The sequence below is a fragment of the Camelina sativa genome, chromosome 17, assembly GCF_000633955.1.
Source record: "Camelina sativa cultivar DH55 chromosome 17, Cs, whole genome shotgun sequence".
NCBI lineage: Eukaryota > Viridiplantae > Streptophyta > Magnoliopsida > Brassicales > Brassicaceae > Camelina > Camelina sativa.
Window position 1 is genome coordinate 16,689,093 of NC_025701.1, and position 19,015 is coordinate 16,708,107.

At 34.8% G+C, this 19,015-nt stretch overlaps 4 protein-coding genes, 1 long non-coding RNA gene and 1 pseudogene across 6 annotated transcripts; 4 read left to right on the plus strand and 2 right to left on the minus strand.

Moving 5' to 3' along the window:
- On the plus strand, positions 4,707–7,477 carry LOC104757425 (WPP domain-associated protein-like). Its single transcript, XM_010480168.2, has 5 exons — positions 4,707–4,847; positions 5,115–6,532; positions 6,645–6,771; positions 6,983–7,084; positions 7,196–7,477. The coding sequence occupies exons 2-5, from the start codon at positions 5,127–5,129 to the stop codon at positions 7,262–7,264; spliced, it is 1,704 nt and encodes a 567-aa protein (XP_010478470.1). The 5' UTR covers positions 4,707–4,847; positions 5,115–5,126; the 3' UTR covers positions 7,265–7,477.
- On the minus strand, positions 7,393–9,799 carry LOC104757427 (N-acetyl-D-glucosamine kinase-like). Of its 2 annotated transcripts, none has more exons than XM_010480171.2 (7): positions 9,411–9,799; positions 8,825–8,972; positions 8,541–8,732; positions 8,272–8,400; positions 7,910–8,079; positions 7,696–7,826; positions 7,393–7,612 (listed from the first exon to the last, which is right to left on the minus strand). In XM_010480171.2, exons 1-7 carry the CDS (start codon positions 9,628–9,630, stop codon positions 7,559–7,561), a joined length of 1,044 nt encoding a protein of 347 aa, XP_010478473.1. In that variant the 5' UTR covers positions 9,631–9,799; the 3' UTR covers positions 7,393–7,558. The 2 variants fall into 2 exon arrangements, with proteins under 2 accessions (XP_010478473.1, XP_010478474.1); XM_010480172.2 differs by having other exon boundaries at positions 8,825–9,058; positions 9,411–9,503.
- Positions 10,841–12,445, minus strand: LOC104757426 (trimethylguanosine synthase-like). The gene is made up of 6 exons (XM_010480169.2): positions 12,296–12,445; positions 11,959–12,193; positions 11,732–11,867; positions 11,547–11,638; positions 11,308–11,431; positions 10,841–11,226 (listed from the first exon to the last, which is right to left on the minus strand). Exons 1-6 carry the CDS (start codon positions 12,327–12,329, stop codon positions 11,158–11,160), a joined length of 690 nt encoding a protein of 229 aa, XP_010478471.1. The 5' UTR covers positions 12,330–12,445; the 3' UTR covers positions 10,841–11,157.
- LOC104757430 lies at positions 13,452–14,513 on the plus strand. The gene is made up of 3 exons (XR_762426.2): positions 13,452–13,719; positions 13,820–13,887; positions 14,097–14,513. It is a non-coding gene; the product is annotated as an uncharacterized LOC104757430 (long non-coding RNA).
- Positions 15,428–17,207, plus strand: LOC104757429 (26S proteasome non-ATPase regulatory subunit 8 homolog A-like). Its single transcript, XM_010480173.2, has 6 exons — positions 15,428–15,608; positions 15,855–15,903; positions 16,151–16,253; positions 16,356–16,619; positions 16,717–16,828; positions 16,926–17,207. The coding sequence occupies exons 1-6, from the start codon at positions 15,504–15,506 to the stop codon at positions 16,947–16,949; spliced, it is 657 nt and encodes a 218-aa protein (XP_010478475.1). The 5' UTR covers positions 15,428–15,503; the 3' UTR covers positions 16,950–17,207.
- LOC104757431 overlaps positions 18,266–19,015 on the plus strand; it is a 3,905-nt pseudogene continuing 3,155 nt past the window's right edge.

The window sequence follows — 19,015 nt, forward strand, 5'->3', positions numbered from 1 at the left end:
CATCTTTTGGTCAGAATCTTCCTGCGAAGAGATGAGTGCATGACCATGGCTGATCTAAGCCTGAGAATCCTTTGATTTGCTTGTTTTGTTGTTGTTTGTGTTGTATTCTTGTGTCTTTGTGGTTGGATGTTGGATTCTATGAGTTTTCAGGAGTTTTGGATGAGTTTCAGACGATTTGGAGGATTTGGGAAATGGATCTTCGACTTTCAGCTTCATGCGGAAACAAGTTGCAGAGTCGATCAACACCAAGGAGGTAGTGTCGATCGACACCCATCTCTGTCCAGCTGATGTCTGTTTTGCCTGGTTTGTCTGTGTTTGGTTATTATTTTTAAAGCATTGGTTTCTCAGTTGCTTGTGTGTCTAGCCTAGTAGATGGGAGGATTGCCTCACTAAGTATTTGTGATAATACTTACGCATCTCAATTGTTGTTTGTGGTGTGCAGGTATCTGACGTGGAATCATGGCGATGAGGAGGAGGATGATCTAGGGTCTCATTTGTGTTTTGTTGGTTATGTTATTGATGTTGGAACCATTGTTAGAGTTTTGCTAGGTTGCTGGATAGAATAGTTATGAATGTTGGATGTTATATATTTGAGATGATTAATGTTATATTTGCGTTGTGCTTGTTATTGGATGTTGGTTTATTATTGGTATTGTAGTTGGTTAGTAATGTGTGGGTTGTTGGTTTAATTAGGTAGTATGAGATGCTTAATTATATGTTATTATTATTTATAAAAAAATGGGGCGCGTCGTTTCAGCAGTCTTAGGAAAAAAGCTTGAACTGAAGTCTGAACTAATCTTTTTATTATATTAAAATCTTATTATAAAATTGGGTTTTCAAATTAGCCACATGTCAAGTATACTGATGAGATGTTGACACATGTAAAAAATTATTATTTTCAAAACAACTAATTAAGAAAATAACATTAAATCTAAATAAAATTTCTAAATTAAAAAGGAAATTTAACAAAACTAATCTATTTTTTATTGTACGCTACTTATATCATACATGTTTTTCAATAATATTTGGACATGTATAAACAAAAAAAGTAATTCACTAAGCATGCATATTATTATTAATAAATAAATAGTGAATAACAAATTTAAAAAGAATAACATAAGTTATGTCAAAAGAATTATTGTTTTTGAAACATAATAGGACAGCTAATGAAGAAAATATTATATCTACATAACATTAAATGTTTACATCGAAAACTTTGATCTTTGATTTTTTTTTCTGATATAATTTTGCCTATCTATCGCGTGGGTTTTTGATTCGTGCGGGTTTTTCAATGGAAGCTATCATATGCAATAAAATGAAATCGAAGTATATAATGCCCGCTAATTTAATCGAGGATGGAGACACTGATGGAGGTTCCAAAAGTTATTCTACATTTAGTAGCATTATAAGTTTGGAAGATAAGTCGTGGGTTGATGTTTCTGGTCAAAATTTAGAGTTTTCTTTTCTGACTAATGTTGATGATTCTGGTACTGAAACAAAAGCTGCTTGATCGAGTTATTGAGAAGCGGTTTCAAATTAGGGAAGTTGGAACGGTATACCTTTTGAAAATTCGTTTCTAATCGGATTTATGTGGTTTTCTATTGGATTAGGTTTGTAAACCGTTTAAACCAGGTATATGGAGAAATAAATGAGAACTTTTGGTTCGGGTAAAAATAAGTTGAGAATTTATGATTCGAGAATATTTAAGACAAGGTCATAACTTTAAGCTATTTTGGTACAATTGGATACTTCTGAAGAGTAAATAGGTCGTTGATCCTTAACATGATTATGACATATGTCATGTTTTGGATTGTATATAAAGTTTCTATTTTGTATATCTGAATTATCTAAGACTTATATATACCATCATGATTATAATTTTCAAATTTTATTTTTATTATATTATATTAAATTTCTTTCAATTTCTCAACGTTTATTGGGTTAGTTATAAAATCATTGTAATCGAGTAGATAATTTACACCAGCTGTTCATCCAATATCTTTGGAGTGAAAAAAAACTTCATGGCTAAAGAAATTATGTCACAAAACAATTTTAGTAATTATAAGAACTATAATTATGCCAAAATGAAAGTAAAGCAACATAAAATTTATTTAATTTGTTTAGAAGATATTTTATAGGTGGTGATAAAGAGTATAATTTAACAATAAAATAATTATGGGTGTAAGAACATATTTTTAATAGTAAAACACATATTAAAATTGTATGTGGTTACTTATTAGATGTTGCTTTGATGAATTTGTTGCATGTAAAATATTTTGTGAATAAATTGTGAAACGTTTTTGAATTTTGACAATAATAATATTTGTAATGATGAGTATTTGGCAAAAGTTTAAGTGGGATATAATTTAGGTTTAAATTATTGTAATAGTTGTTATAATATATTAAAATGTATAAATATAAATAAATGTATGAAGATAAATACAAATTTTCTCTAACTTAAATTAATTATATATTTAATTTAGAAGATAAATTTTCTTTATATATTTTTAAAAAAAAATGTTTAAGATTTAGGATTTAGTTTTTTCAACAATTTTTAAACTCGGACATCGTGCAGCCCTTATCTACTCTGATTATATAAAGTTGGGTTTCAAAATTAGCCATTAATAAGATTTTGACATGTGTCAAGTTTATATCAATCTGAGATTTCGATATGTGTAAAAGTTAATATTTAATAGGAGAAATTTTATATTACATCAAAAAAAACAAAATATTTTGTTTTAAATAATATTAATAATATAAAAAGATAATTATCAAAAATTTACAAAAATTAATTAAAAAATATATAAGGAGATATATACATATATATATATATATATATATTTCATAAAATTCAAAATTATAACATTTATTTTTAATTTTAAGTTATTAGTATTACCAAAAAAAAATAGAAATGGGATTAAGAAAAATATACAGTTAATAATTAATTCAAAATTTTGTAAATACTCACTTCTATATAAATATAGATCGTCTCATATTTTTCATCTAACAAAATAATTTATTCCAAAATATTGCTTTCAACTTTGTTCTATTGGTAAAACTTTTTTAATGGAAAGGTAATTTTTTCTTTTTTTTTTAACCAAAATTTTTCCTACTTTAATTTCTCCTTTTTCAGTTTGGAATCGGTAAGATTAATATGTTGACCAAAAAAAAAAGATTAATATATGCATCTTTTTTTCTAATAATGTATTTTTAAATTTAATGTAGTATTTTTAGATTGTTTTATTTAATTTATCTTTCCACCTTTGAATTTGTGGGATTCATATATTATCTTGATTATAATTTTTAATTATTTATATATTTATGTCAAACTAATTTTCTTCTAATTTCTCAACCTTGATTGGTTGGTCATAAACCTTTTTTTGCAAACTTAATTGTTACCATTCATTCAATCCTAAAGGGAGATAAGGAGTAGAAACTCATCAACCTAACGGTTAGATAAAATAGGCTAATCAAACACAAGCTTACAGCAAACACAGATAGATAGAATGGAAAAACATAAATTGTTGTTGATAGATCCATAGGAGTTCGGAGACTGTGACATCCTGATTTGCGGATAGGTTTAAAAGAATTGATTTTGCCACCTATGTTACCAAAGTGCACTTATCATTTCGATCAAGGGTCCTCAGAGAATTGCAGAGTTAATCGTGCTTGAGCTGGAGAAGTTTCAGGATAGGTGACCTTTCGAGAAGTGATTGTCAGAACTGTGCGAGTGGGGACAAAACACAGGGAAATATCATATTGTGATTTGTAGGGTCGGTAAACAAGTATTCAAAGCCTCCCGGACTTAACAGACCGACCGTCAGATATGGATGGGCTAGGAGTAGACGTGGGTCCACTAAGGAAGGTGGGCCCGTGGACATAGGCTCACTAAGCAAGGTGGCAGTCAGGGCGTTCCAAAGACAAAGGCTACATCATGGTGTGAAAAAAACTTCCACGAATATATTGGAAAATTTATACTATCAAAAAATTTTACGACGTTAAAAAAGGGTCTTTAGTTTCATTGGTTGTCGGAGCAAGCCATTTAAGATAACTTAAAAACGTGAGCATGTTTCTCCATACATGAGAAGGGCAGAGTCGAGGTTCTCTCTATGGTAGAGGAGGTTAGACGTAAGGTTATCTCTCCTAAGGTGGAGCCAAGGTTCTCTTCATGGTGGAGTAGGTTGGACGCAAAGTTTTCTCCATAGGAAGGAGGGCAGAGCCGAGGTTCTCTTCATGGTTGGTTATATACTATTGTGATGATAATCATTGATTAGTATATTATGTAATATATTTTTTATTCGAAATATTTTTTGATCCAATAATTTTAGTAATTAAAAACACTATGCAAAAGTGAAAGTAAAAAGACATATAATAGTTGGCTTAATGTGTTCATACTGACATTTTCTAGGTGGTGGTAAATAATATATTTGTAATATACCGTATATTTAGATGTAAAAAACACATTGTTAATCGTAACATACATAAAAAATTTGTAAATGGATTTAAATCTGTATATTATAGCAAACATAAAATTTATAAATAACGTACAACAAATTTTAATATATTTTTATAAAATTTAATTTAATTTACTAAACTTTAAACCAGCACAACGGTCTGGTCCTTATCTAATAAACTATAAATGGTGGCTTGAATAAACCCGAAGGGGTAAATCCGTAAAAGAATAAAAGCGTCTCTTTAGTTCATTTTAACACTCCCGCTCCGTTTCCCGACGTATTGAGGTCGGTCCATCTTCTCTCCGTCTCCCTTCCTAATCAGAAACCCTAAAGATCAGATCTTTCGAAATTGAAATTGGACTTTCTCATCACTTTCTCGGGGAAAAATAGTCTGTAAGTTGCTTAATCACTTCTTGTTATAGTCATTTTTGGATAATCATAATCATAATTAGTGCCTCTTTTCAGATCACTAGTTTATATAGCTAGAGAAAAGTTACCCTTTTGTTTCTATTTTGGCTTCTTTTGCAATTAGTGAGATTTCTGAAAGTTTCTTAATTAGTTTTCATTGTATTTTACCGGTTAGTGTTAACAGCTATTTGGTTTCCCGGTTACTGTAAAGCGTCTCTTAATCATCTACTTTGTATCTTTTTTTTTTTATAGGGAATTTGCTTTATGAATGAAGAGGTTATGATGGGTGATATTGATATTGATGGATCAATCCTTATTAGTACTGTCATTAAGGAGAATGAGAATTGTCATGAGGAAACTTTGCCCCTGCTGCATTCTCGTTTGGTTCTTGACCAAGCAGCGTTTAAAGATGAGTATGGACATTGGTTGTGGGAAGAGCAAAGTGTGGAATCTTGTGGTAAAAATAGTTTGTTGCATGAGAAGACTAGAGAGATTGCTGGTTTGCGCCGGGAACTAGAGTTGCTTACTAAGTTGCTTAGTACAAGTCATGAAAATGAGGACGTTGAGGCTTTGGATGGGAAACACTCTGGAAGCGTTGTTTCATCATCTACAAATGGTAGGCATGTAGGATCTGTCACGTTGACGCCTGAGAAGTTGGAGGATTTGAGGCAGTTATCGCGTGAACAATTGATCAAGCACTTTAAGACTGAGATGGTTCAGTTGAAAAGAGAGCATGATTATACGATTCAAGAGATGACTGATGAGTACTTTAGCATTAAGCGAAGGTGTTTGAACTTAGAGAAGTGTGGTTCATTTTCTTCTTTGAAGACAGACAAGGAGTTTGATGTGCTGCGAAAGAAGCTCCCGGATATCATTTTGAGGTTGGATAAGGTGTTATTGGAAGGTGTGTTTGAAGGAAAGAACGATACTGATATCAAGAGCCAATTGGATTCTCTGCTTCGAGAGAACTGCCAACTTAAAGGTTCACTTTTAGAGGCTGGCAAGAAGATATCAAAGCTTTCTCAGGTTGAGGAAAACCATCGAAATTTGATCAGTAAGCTTGAAGATTCACATGCTGAAGCTTCTGTCCATGAGTATTGCGCGGTAATATACGAAGAAGCTTTGAAGGAAGCTGATAAGAAACTTGGAGAATTGAAAATGAATGTATCAGAGAAAGAACAAGCTTTGAGATCAGAGGTGCTTGAGAAGGAAATATTACAAGAGGAGATTCATTTGTTGGAATGTCATGTTAAGGAGAAAGACAATTCACTTCAGATTCATGATAATGATCTGGCTACAGAGAGGGAGAAACTTGAGATAGCCTTTCAACAGATTAAGAGTCTGCAATATCAGATTGAGCAGCAAGCTATAGTGATTGAAGATATGGAGAAAGAAGTAAAAGCTGTTTCAGCTCGAGCTCTGGAGAAAACAGAAGGTTATGAGATGGAGATATTTGAGTTGGAACAGAAGCTTGAGTTAGCTGGAAACAATATGAAGATATCCGAACATGAGAAAGTGAAGTCCGAGCTAAAATTATCATCAATAGAGGCAGAGCAAAAGAGGCTTAAGAATCAGTTTGTATCGACGGTTCTGAGTCTTTCTAAGTGGAGCAAAGATTTTGACAATCTCGAGTGCATGGTAGAAGAGAAGACGATAAAGACTAGTTCTAGGTACACTCAACTTTTCAATCTCTGCTTGCTTATAATGTTTTCGTTAGACATAGACAATAAGCTATTTAAGCATCTGTTTCAGTAGGCATATGAGAATTTCTTTCACTTGTAGGTTAAAAGGTATGCAAAGCCAATTAAGTTATCTCTTAGATGAAGTTAATGAACTCAAGACAAGAGAATCAATTTTCAAGCAACTAATGGAGAAGAAGACTTGTGACCTCCAAAAGGCTGAGACTGAGGTTAGTCTTCACATTGCACAGATGTGTTTATCTTAGCCCATTTCATAATTACCTGAGTGGTGTTCAACGAGTATGATTTAGCTCTTGAATCGGATTTTACTAGTGAACCCAAGATTCTTTTTCTTTGTATTGTCCTTTGCATTTGTGTTGTTAACATTATTTGCCCATTTGGTAGCTTGATAATCCTTTTCCTCTGCTGCTTGAATCATAGGTTGATCTCCTTGGCAATGAAATCGAATCTCTCATGGACCTTCTTAAGAAAATTTATATAGCTCTTGATCATTATTCTCCAGTCCTGAAGCACTACCCTGGCGTAAGCAAATCCCTCCCTCTCTCCCTCCATAAATTCTCATAATTTTATCATACGAAGTTTGCAGTGTAAGGTATGCTTTCATCAATCTTTTCATCCTCTCATACATTGCAGATTATCGAGATCTTGAAGCTTGTCCGGAGAGAATTAAGAGGGGAATCGAAGAGACTATCAGTCTTCTGACCAAGTTTCATATGATCAAACCAATTCCTCTCACAAGTTTCATTATACTTATGTTGTACATATCCAAATCCTCTGTCAATGTATTTCTTTTCCTTGTTGAGTAGGTATGTTTAGAAAACAAAGACAGATCATCAATAACTAGAATTAGAATTTGACAACAAGATTCTTATGCACTTGTACATATGTACCATAACCACAGTAAGGAAAAAAAAATATACTACTATGGCATGTCTGAAGATTTAAGAAACATCGATTGCAAATAATAATGCTTTACGTGACCAACTGGTTATATTGTTAACTTGTTAAGAAGTTCATGGCCAACAACGCTGCTCCAACAGCTGGCTCTACCTGAAGATACATATCAGTATACACTCAATCAGTTTATTGGAAGAGAGAGACAAAGATAATGAATGAGAGGTAGAATGTTGCACCTTTGGTATGATAGTTTGAGCCCCGGGAAAGGATCGGTTAATGCGCTTTGAGACTTCTTTTCCAATGTCCCATTTCCGTTTAGCGTTTAGAACTCCGCCCACCATTACAACCGGGAAAGAAGCTGTCCCATCTGCAACAAGTCTGGTACTATAAGGAACCAAGTGGCAAAAAAAACAGAATAAAAAGAAGCGTCAGTTGGATATGTAATACCACCTTCGCCACATAAACCAAGTCTTTGTACAACAGCTTTCACACTTAGAGCTAAATCCTCAGCTGCATCAACCAAGATCTTATCTGAAATTTCATCACCAGCTTCTGCACAAAATACTACTTGAGGAACAAGAGCAGCGATACGTGCCCAAGATGGATCAGCGTAAGTCCACCTACATCCAGAAACATCACACTAGCATTTTCATGTGGTCTTGGGGGTTTTCTTCTTACCAGATACTAAAAAGAAAGGGAGTTTTATCTCCTGATTACGGAAGATCTTTGAATGCAGTGATAGGTACCAAGAAATTATAGAAAGGTACACATTATTGAGACCGACTCATCATTAGTTCTGAAAAAGAAGATACCCGATGAGTTCGTCGGGAGAGGTAAGTCCAAGTGCTTTTAAGATGGTACTAGTAAGCAGCGTTTGTGGGCCACGACCATCATGAGCTCTAATCACCGCCGTTAAGGCCTGTGCAGCAATTCCATAGCCACTGTAAATAAGCACATCATCATTCACACAATCATCGGTAAAGACTATCCATATATTATTAGTGTATCTCCAGAAAAACATGTGATGAAAAAGTCTCGTTAATCGTAAAACTGAGATTGATAACATAGAAAGAGAAATAACCTTCCCCAATCGCCTAAGATTGGTCCACCACCAGATGCCCTAGCCTCCTTGCCATCTTCATCAAAGCCATAGGCTATACATCCTGTACCAGCGATTAGAACACAGCCATGGAGCTTTCCCATGGTTCCACTAGCTAACGCCACTATAGCATCATTCTGAACATATACTTTGACATGACTAGGGAACATGTCCCTGCAAAAGATTATGATAAGAGGGTATATCAAGATGATTTACAACTGAAACTCCCATAGAGTGATTAACACTAGACATGACTACTTCCACACCTTATCCAACTTTCTATCTTTTCTTGGTCTGAGGGATGATTTACACCTGAAACACCTAAGCATACACCACGAACATCTGATTTATCAGAACCCGATCGTACAAGTGCCTCAGAAATCACTTGCTCTAGTGAATCCCTTGCTGCAGTTTCTGCATACACGATGCACATTGAAAGGTGACTTTAATAGTGGTAGAAGAAATATCCAAGTGGTGCCACAGCTATATCCAAATATTTGCTGCAAGCAAAACCAATACCGCACACACAAAACAGATTAATTCCACACAACTAGATGCAAAAACACATCACAATGCTAATATTTAGCTACGAACAAATCCAGTTTCAATCCCAGAATCAAACAAGGCACCAAAACCACATTGCAGGAGAACGTAGTTAATTCATATCACACACACACACACTCATGAATCATGATCATCGTCAACAAAGCCAAACATTCATTCAATCATTGCTGAAGAAGTCACAATCAACCGAAGATATCTTATTGCCCAGAGCTAAAACGATCGCAATTCAACAAACTCCAACACGAAAAGCTGAATTCAGAATTGAGAGGAGAGAAGATGAGAGGGAACCTCCAACGCTGTTGCGGTTGGTACAGCCCGCGACGGCACGACCGAGGATCGGAAAAGGCTCCGGTAAACGATCTCCTCCGAACGTGAAATACGGGACGCAAACGCAAACGGTTGAGGTGGCGCCACCATCAAGGCCTAAAATGACGCCATCACCGAAGCCGTTCTCGTCCGTAGCTTCTCCTCCATCCCGAAGGTTTCCATTTCTATGTGGATTCCTCATTCGCAGATAACACCAACCCAGATGAGATCAAGGAAAATGGAGAAATGGGTCTTCGATTGTTGAAACAAGTCAGTGAGCCTTTCGATCGGCGATCAAGTTTTTGGGAATCGGGGGATACCTCAATTTTTACAATTTTCGTGGAAAGATATATCTATCTTTGAGCCTAATTGACTTTTTCAGGAAATATATTTTTCAAAAGGGGTTTATGATCAATCAACGACGACACAGAGAGAGAGGATAAACAATTATAGCAAAATCTCTATTACACGTTTTTTCTTTTTCTAGGTGAAATATTTGAGAGGAGTACATTGTTGATACACTTATCCACACACTACTATAGATGGACATCGTGTTTGTATATACATTCTTTGGTTCAACTTTAAAAAGAAACAAGTTTGAAGGACTGGGACATGAGAAGAGAAAACAAAGCTTCTGCTTTAAGTTTTGACAAAAGGAAAACCTCCGGTAAATGGGCAAAGTTTGCTTTCACAACTAATGTCGTCAGATGATCTAGCTCAAGAACACGTTACAGATTATATGTTTGCATGTGCTAGGATATCTCCTCACCAGATCAAAATCAACTCAACTTTCTCTTTCAATGCCCTGAGACATGGATGACAAAAACATTAAAACCGCTTAAAAACCATATCATGAAACCTCCTAGTTATGTGACGTCGCAAGTCCTTACAGCAAGTGACTTATACATCTTTCCATTCATTCCGGTTAGCATTCCCACTAGCTTAGCTTTTTTCTAAGAATTTGAGTCACTTAAAGTAAACATTGTTCTCTAGGGTAGATCATCTCCTCCTAGAACATGCAATGTGCAAATGCAACTAATATACTCATATCTGTCAATCCTAATATCCAAAATGTATATAACAAGTTAGACTGGCAGCAAAATAATCCAACCTTTTGTTTTCAGGACACATTCAATTCAAACAAATACGAACAAAATGCAAAATTCAAACTCCACAAGGTGTGACTTTATCAAGATCATCATTAGAAAAAATAAGCAAGTCAAACCTTTAACATCGGGACAATACAAGAGGTTAACGACATGGTATTTACAATGAAATGGATGCCATACCTTGGCCCTAGTTGTCCATTGTGTTGCGTTTTGATAGCGCTGCTGGAAGTTCATAAGTGGGATATCATATCTTGTAGGAGCTCAAAATGCTCGGTTTAGAGGGGTGTTGGCACCATGCAGCCTTACATTTCTCAAAAGAACCTAAACGCTTTGCTCTTCCTCTACTAGGGAGGACTGATCATCTGACTCCTCATCTTGTCATTCATTGTGTGGTAAATCCTTTTCTAAGGTTCCATTTTTAAGTCACACGTAAACTAAAATTTATAAAAAAGAAAGACAGTTTTGTGTCCTTGTTAGAAGTAGAATTTATATTAGTAGAAAAAAATCTGTTGAAGAAATTTTGTAGGAACAGATATTGAATGATAAGTGTCAATGATCAAATCCTCTATTTCCTAATGCAAAAAGATAGTTCACTTAAAGCAATGGTTCCTATTTCTCAACTACACTGCATTGCAACTAAAATAAGCTGTTATGGCTTTCATTCTGCCTCCAACAAAGTTTTCTTCTATCTGAAATCAAAACATATGAAAATTTTCAAGAAAAGCGTTTGAAATAAAATTAGCTCTCCTAGTGTTCATTTAAATAAGTACCTCAAGAGTTAGAGGAGGAGACGAGAGCCAAGCGAGTTCTTCCACTTGGGCTAAATCAACATTCCTCGGTAGAAACATTATAATGTTAGGTGCAATGGACAGGGCAATCTTAAACAATGTGTACCTACACAAAAACAAAACTTCACTACAAGATCGATCCAACCGGTGTATATCCATGTCCCATAAGTATACTGAACACAATCATCAAATAGGTAAAAGAGTCAGTAAACGTAATGTACCCATCTCTCGGTTGGAGCATATCCATCTTGTAACTCTCAACTTCTTTATACATTGGTCCTCCCCATGGTGGTGAAAGAAACACTACATCTCCCTATGTGAATGTAGTAGTTTAGCATAACAACAAAGGGTAAAAAAAGATTGCAGATAAAAGTGATAAAGAGAAGAAGAAGGAGAAGAAGATTACTTTAAGAGATGGAGCTAAGTGGAAGAAATCACCAATGAGAAAATCAACACGATTAGCAACTCCATAAACCAATGCATTGTTCATTGCCAATTCAACTTTCACCGGATCAATGTCGATAGCAACAACAGAAGAACATCTATACAATAAAAGACTGCTTTAGAAAGAAAACATCTCACAGCCATTAAAATCATACTTCTCATGATTTTGAGAGAAACAAAAGAGCTTACAGTTTGGCAAATTGAATAGTGTTACCACCAACGCCTGAGAAGCAATCAATGACGACTTGGCCCCGACATCTCTCAGCCTGTTTGATAGCAATCTCTTCGGGGGTAACAGAGTACCATCCTTCCTCGTCCATCTCGATACCTAGGTCATATCTTGAGAAGAGATCGTAACGTTGAAACCAGTACTTGCTGATCTTAGCACTCGTACCGTTTTCTTTCTTTATCGATAGTTTTTTCCCTGCAGTAAAGTTGCAGAAGAAGAATTAGGGATTTTTATTACAATTGTCAAAATTTGGAGAAAAGGTCGCACATAGATTCTTCAGGGGAGCGCTGTATTCACCTTTTTTCAAGCGCGATCGTTTCTTGGCCTTCATGGAATGGAGCTCTGTGTTGTGTCGTGTGACTGACTCGTCCTCCTGAGTCAAAGAGTCCACTCTCGTGTGTTCTCCAATTCAACGCCTCCGATGGTCCGACGAGTGTGGTTCTTCGATTGTTTTGTACCGGAAATCAAAACATTCGGTTTCGTTATTATTTAATTACACTCCATTCTCGACCGGTTTGTAGAAAACCGGACTGAAATATCAAATAAACCTTTCCGTTAGGAATATCGTCGAACAACTTGTGCTACTGCTCCTTCTTCAACCCAACTGTATTTGTACGTATCCCCTATATATTAATAGAGGAACTTTTTGGCCAAAAAGTTGAGGTGTCAGCATTACAGAACTCAGAATACTCTTTCCTTTATTTGTTATCCCCTATATATTAATAGATGAACTTTTTGACAAAAAAACTGAGGTGTCAGCATTACAGAGCTCATGACACTTTTTCATTTATTTGTTATCAGCTTTTAAAATTGTTTACAATTATTTACCATTGTATTTTTCCAAAAATACAATTAATACCCAAAATTAAATTTTATATTATCTTTCTAACTTAATTATATCCTTTAATTATATTTTCATAAAATCTTTAAAATAAATTTAAAGAACTCTTTGTTCATATGATATAATAATATAAGATTGATATTATAATAACTCTATTAGGTTAAATTTTAATTATTATACAATTTTTTATAGATATATACTACACAATCGAATTTTAAATATTTCAATTACCCATAAATATAATAGATTTTGTAAATCTCCTATATATTAATAGAGGAACATTTTGGCGAAAAGCTGAGGTGTCAACATTACAGAGTTCATAACACTCTTTTTTTTATTTGCCATCAGCTTTTAAAAATATTTACATTTATTTACCATTGTATTTTTGAAAAAATACAATTAACACCCAAAATTAAATTTTTATATTATCTTTCTAACTTAATTATATCCTTTAATTATATTTAGTTTTAGTCTGAATAGTAAATTAAGTGCAGACTAATCTACTTTTAGTCTTCTATGGAGCATACTGTACAACCATTCAAAGCCTTAATCTATCGGTGTGGATAGAATTGAATTGTAAGGTTGTTTTTGAAGATTTTGTGTGTGTGTAGTGATTTATCGATGGGGATATAATTGAATTGTAAGGTTTTTGTTGATTTTTGTGTGTGAAGTGATTCATCGGTGGGGATAGAACTGAATTGTAAGGTTTTTTTTATGATTTGTGTGTGTGTAGTTTTACTTCAAAGCCCTTTTTCCTTTAGAACTTTATACATACACATTGACGGGTGTCGCCGCAAAACCTCTACTTTTGCTCCAGCAAAACCCTAATCAGCTTCTCCGTCTCCAAAAAAAATTCAGAACCAAGAAACAGTTCTCTGAGGTACGGTCTTTGTTTTAGAGTAGGAATCTTTCTTAAATCAGGATTTCTTACTTTTGTGTTGTTTGTTTTCATCAGCTCTTAACTTTATTTATCTCCATAGGGATTTGAACGACGATGTATCTTCAGTGCTATATCAACGAGAAGGGTGAGAAGGTTTACACCACTAAGGTACCTTCACTTTATTATACTCATCTCTTCTCTTTTGTATGCTTAATTTGTGTTTTGTATTTTGTTCTTGTCAAGAATTTCAGGATTCGAAAACAAATCTCTATTTTGTTAGGGGTTAGAAAAGTTTAGGTATACACTAGCAACTTTTATTTTGTCTGTATAACAAGAAGCAGATATTGACCATATAGATCTTTGTTGCTGGCTTTTAGATTCTGGGAAAAAAAAAACAAGGAGAAGCTGAATCACAGAGATCGGAGAAAACTGAATCAGAGGTACCAATGGAGAAGATCAATAGTGTTAACGAGTCAGAGAATATTGATAGAGATGAAGTAGAACTAACGTTTCTACAGCGGCCGGTGTTTACAAGGAGCAAATCGGAGCCGACGAGTATTGGGCGAGAAGAATGTGGTGTTGCTTCCAAATAAAGAAGAGGGTAAAGTTTAGTTCTCTCTCTCACGTGATTGACTTTTTAGTCAATTTCACTAATTAAAAATAATGGTCTTTAACCGACATTGTTACTTTTTTAGGATTAAATTGACTGTGCTTAGAAGATATAGAGGAAAACAAATTGTAATTGTATAGTAAGATTTGTAATCCAACCACACATATAACGTAATGTTTATGTATATTTTGGCATTAAAAACAAAAAAAATTGACAAACAACCAAATTTTTACTTCCCTTCTTCATCCTATTACCATCAAACAATATAACAGTTAAAATTTAGAAAAACAATCTTACAAAAAAAAAAACAAATCTATCCCAACCAAGAAATAGGAAACACACTTAGTCTACATCCACACTACATCATAAATTGCAATCCAAGTTGGTACAACAAAAGAGAAAGCTGAAGCTGGAAACGGAGGATGAATGGATGAAGAAAGAAGAAAGAAATAAAGAAACAGAGCAAAGCCAATACCGTCACAAAGAAAAAAAAAAGGAATAAGAAGTAAATAATTATAGAACAAAACCCAAAAAAATAAAAAACATAATAAGCAAAAACTCAAATACTAAAAAAACAAATAGGCTCATTAAATGGAAAAAAAAATGTTTTCGATAATTGTCTAACACATGGCACATTTAAACCAAATGGTAAATTAGACAAAATACTATTATATATAATTGTACAGTAAAACAAAATTAACGTAAATACCACTTTCATTGGAACATATAATTTAAAATATATTTTTTAACCTCCAATTTATAATTTCAAACCGGGGTTTCACAATAAATGCCAACTAAACACATGTGCTAAGGGTGCAAAAACACTAAATTCAAAAAAATAATGTTAATTATAATAATTTTATAGAATAGTATATATATAGATTTTTAATTAATGATATAACTCTGAGTAATTAAAACTGATTAGCGTCTAATCCCTAGTTTGTGGAATAAGAGATGATGATGTTAGTACACGTTAGTCATTATGCTAAGATGCGCTTTGGGCTTTTTAGATTGGATTCGGCCTGTTAAAGGCCCATTTTGTAAAACACATGTTACTGTTTTTATACCTTTTATCTTCCCGATCAAGCCAGTTCGGAGCAAATCAAATCTATAAGAAAAGAATCGTCGCCGGTGAAGAGGAAAAAGATAGAGAGAGAGACAGAAAGCTCAAGCCATGGATCCGCAGCTAACGGAAGTTTCACAGCATTTTGAGAGATTCAAGGCGGCGTTTGCGAGGAAGGATTACGATACCTGTAGTGATCTGTTGTCTCAGCTTAAGGTATACATCTCTCTCTCTTCTTTGAACCCTAGTTTGTTTCGATTTCTCTTCTTTGCATATATATCTGGTTTATTGAATGAATTTTGGGGAAAATGATGGGGTTTGTCTCGAATCTATGATAGCTTTGATGTATTGAATTGAAAAATTTAGGTTATTAGTGAGATCTTTTAGAAGAAGAGCGTAAGTGCTGATTTCTACTTTAAGGGATTGTTATGTTCTTCTGGTTCTTCTGACCAAATTTGCTAGTCTTCCTCCATTGTTCGAGAGTTCACCAAATTTACTACTCTTATTGCAAGTAAGTTTCTGATTTCATTATTGGGTTTAGACTACTTGTTTCTTGCCAAGAGTTTATAGTTTACTTTGGTTTATACCTCTAAACTCTAAAGTATCACAAGACTTGAGGATTGTATCAGGCTTTACTATTCTTTAGTTCGTCTGTCTATCCCAATATCTCTATGGACGACGTTAGCTTTTAGATTGCTGTTTACTGGGTTTACATTATTCTTATGGATTATAAAAGTTTAACAATTGGTGAATTTTAGGGGCCATTTATGAGCATGCTGTTGTTCTGAGCGTAAAAACCGAGGATCAAGATGCCTTTGAGAGAGATTTCTTCCAGTTGAAACCTTACTATGTGGATGCCAGGTGAAGAAATAAGCAACTTTCTCTGAACACTATCCTTTTCCATTTGGATGCAATGTTTTTTTTTTTTTTTTTTTTGACATATCTTCTTTTCCTCTGCACCAGGAACCGTCTTCCCCCATCCGCACAGGAGAATCTTATCCTGGGTCTGAACCTTCTGAGGCTGCTTGTACAAAATAGAATTGCTGAATTCCACACCGAACTCGAGTTACTTTCATCAGCTACACTGGATAATCCTTGCATCAAGCATGCAGTTGAGCTTGAGCAGTCTTTCATGGAAGGTGCCTATAACCGTGTTTTGAGTGCTAGACAGACCGCGCCTGATGCAACTTACGTCTATTTCATGGATCTCTTGGCAAAGACCATAAGGTAACATCAATGCTTCCATCCTTCTCTAGTTTAGTTCAGTCTCATGTCTTCTCGCTTGTTATCTCACCTTTTTCTTTTGTGATGACTGAATTATCAGAGATGAAATAGCTGGATGCAGTGAGAAAGCTTATGATTATGTCTCTATCAGTGACGCTCGGCAGATGTTGCTGTTCTCTTCTGATCAAGATCTCTTGAACTATGTCAACGAGGTAAAAGAAAAAAAAAAAAACATTTTGTGTAACCACTTGGAACCTTTTTAAATTTCATGAACCCTTGACGCGATTTAGGTTTTATCATATCTTATAGGAGAGCACCCCGAGTGGGAAGTGAAGGACGGGTCTGTTGTCTTCCAGAAAGCCAAAGAAACTGCACCTTGCAAAGAGATTCCGTCTCTGCAACTCATCAACCAGACTCTTAAGCTACGCAAGAGAGCTGGAGCATATCGTGTAAGATCCGCTTTTTCTCAGTGTTCGTCTCTTAGTCTTCAATTATGTTCCTGGAAATCTCCAGGTCATAAAACTTTGTTATCATGTAATGACTGATATGGAGCGACTAAGTATGTCTCAAAGAAGTGATTTTGTTACGATATCAATCTGTTCTTTCATAGTTTTCCAAAGCCTCTTACGTCATATTATATTGTTTATGATGGAGTTACTAGTTCAGTTTGGTTATTTGGCTCGGGTTTTGGAGATTCTCATAAGGTAGTGTAGCCGATGGCTTGCTTTGATTAACCATCTAGTCCAAATATGGAAGAAGGAAAAAGTCATTTAGAGCGTGTAGGACACAATTTGTCCATAGCCAAAACACTTGTCAACTTGGCAGACAACTTGAAACAAGTGGGGATATACGTTGCAACAAATTCTTATGTTTGGGGATTAACGATTGATTAACACAGCTAATTAACAAATTAGTAATCTAATGATATCATTAGAAGAAAGAATACTTGCACTATTTAGATGTCCCCACTAGGAAAAAACACGTTACTGTTAATAAGTATACAAATATGAATTTTAACCAAAAGGGATGAAGTAATGATCCATGGGTAAGTAGTTGAAAGTGGCTGAGTGGTTTCTAGCTTTTTTATTCATCTCCGAAAGTTAATAATAATAATGGGAATTAAAGAACAGGAGTCGTTGATATTCTACTCACCCACAACAAGCAGCACTTTTTAGACGCCTAAATCTAGTTACGTCTTAAAGGCTTTTTAGACGCATAAAAAGCGTCTAACTTGTTGGTGCTGGACGAGTAAGAAACGTCTTAGACATAATCAATTCATTTTTTCTTTTTTTTTTTAATGAAATTTGATACAAATCGTATCATCTCTCTGATTCCACACCTTATTAAAGTGTGTATCGAATTTTGTCAAAGACAATTGTCAAGAGAGATGGTCAATCAATATCGATATATTAATTTTAGAAACTTCCACAAAAAAAAATACTAAAGAAGGATTCGAGTAGTAAAATAAATACCAATCTTAAAAAAGATAATCGAATTTGGGTGGAAATGATCCAATTAAAAAACTTAAATTCGATGCTTTTTGTCCCAAAGAAAATAGAAAATAAAGAATTTGCATGAAGATATTCTAGTGGTTGGGGTAAAATGGTACAGCGTGGAATCCTCAAATATTATATGTCTTGTTCAATTATAATATTTACAACTTGCTCTTCTTCTCCTCTCTCATTTCTTCTTCTTCGTTCTTCTCAACTTGCTTGAATAGTTGAATCACAGTTTCTTCTTGTTGTTGGTGTGGTCTTCTCGTCGCCTGCTTGCTTGCTGTTGGTTGTTTGATGGAACTTGACGATTTGGATCTCAGCGGTTCTTGGCCGTTAGATCAGATAACTTTCTCTTCTAATTTCAAGTCTCCGGTCATCTTCTCTTCTTCCGAACAGCCTTTCTCTCCTCTCTGGTCCTTCTCCGAAGCTGCCGGTGATGTCGGCGCCGGCGATCTTTACGTAGCTTCCTCTCGCTTCACTGATTATTCCCTTATCCTTGCTCCTCCTAGTAAGTTGTCTCCTCTTTAGATTCGAACTTTAGAATCCTATTCGGATAATGTAGTACCAGTATGGACGTGGATATGCTCCTTTGGAATCTTCTTAGTTTCGAATTTTGACGGATTAAGTAAATGTTGCATTGCTTTGATCTTTTAGATTAAGTTGAATTTGGATCTCGATGGCAATGCAGGTTCAGAATCTGATAGCACGACCAAGGAGATTATTATTGATAATCATGCTCCTTCTCCGTTGTATGGTATAATGCCCTCCGAGAATAATAATCCAGATTCTTACTGTGCTATCAAAGCCAAGATGACTCAAGCGCTGAGATACTTCAAGGATTGCTCAGGTTTGGGCGCCTGTTAAAAACCGTGGACGATATGTTCTTACTACTTCAGGACAGCC

What these genes read in the sequence shown, in the direction of transcription:
- LOC104757425 (XM_010480168.2), top strand. Translation starts at nt 5,127, where the DNA reads ATGAATGAAGAGGTTATGATGGGTGATATTGATATTGATGGATCAATC. An exon ending in TCCAAAAGGCTGAGACTGAG is followed by an intron (nt 6,772 to 6,982) that starts GTTAGTCTTCAC and finishes CTTGAATCATAG; the next exon opens with GTTGATCTCCTTGGCAATGA. An exon ending in TCCTGAAGCACTACCCTGGC is followed by an intron (nt 7,085 to 7,195) that starts GTAAGCAAATCC and finishes CATACATTGCAG; the next exon opens with ATTATCGAGATCTTGAAGCT.
- LOC104757427 (XM_010480171.2), bottom strand. Translation starts at nt 9,630, where the DNA reads ATGAGGAATCCACATAGAAATGGAAACCTTCGGGATGGAGGAGAAGCT. An exon ending in AAGATAGAAAGTTGGATAAG is followed by an intron (nt 8,733 to 8,824) that starts GTGTGGAAGTAG and finishes AATCTTTTGCAG; the next exon opens with GGACATGTTCCCTAGTCATG. An exon ending in ATCTTAGGCGATTGGGGAAG is followed by an intron (nt 8,401 to 8,540) that starts GTTATTTCTCTT and finishes GCTTATTTACAG; the next exon opens with TGGCTATGGAATTGCTGCAC.
- LOC104757429 (XM_010480173.2), top strand. Translation starts at nt 15,504, where the DNA reads ATGGATCCGCAGCTAACGGAAGTTTCACAGCATTTTGAGAGATTCAAG. An exon ending in ATTTACTACTCTTATTGCAA is followed by an intron (nt 15,904 to 16,150) that starts GTAAGTTTCTGA and finishes GGTGAATTTTAG; the next exon opens with GGGCCATTTATGAGCATGCT. An exon ending in TCTTGAACTATGTCAACGAG is followed by an intron (nt 16,829 to 16,925) that starts GTAAAAGAAAAA and finishes CATATCTTATAG; the next exon opens with GAGAGCACCCCGAGTGGGAA.
- LOC104757426 (XM_010480169.2), bottom strand. Translation starts at nt 12,329, where the DNA reads ATGAAGGCCAAGAAACGATCGCGCTTGAAAAAAG. An exon ending in ACTATTCAATTTGCCAAACT is followed by an intron (nt 11,868 to 11,958) that starts GTAAGCTCTTTT and finishes TTTATTGTATAG; the next exon opens with ATGTTCTTCTGTTGTTGCTA. An exon ending in ATGCTCCAACCGAGAGATGG is followed by an intron (nt 11,432 to 11,546) that starts GTACATTACGTT and finishes GTTTTTGTGTAG; the next exon opens with GTACACATTGTTTAAGATTG.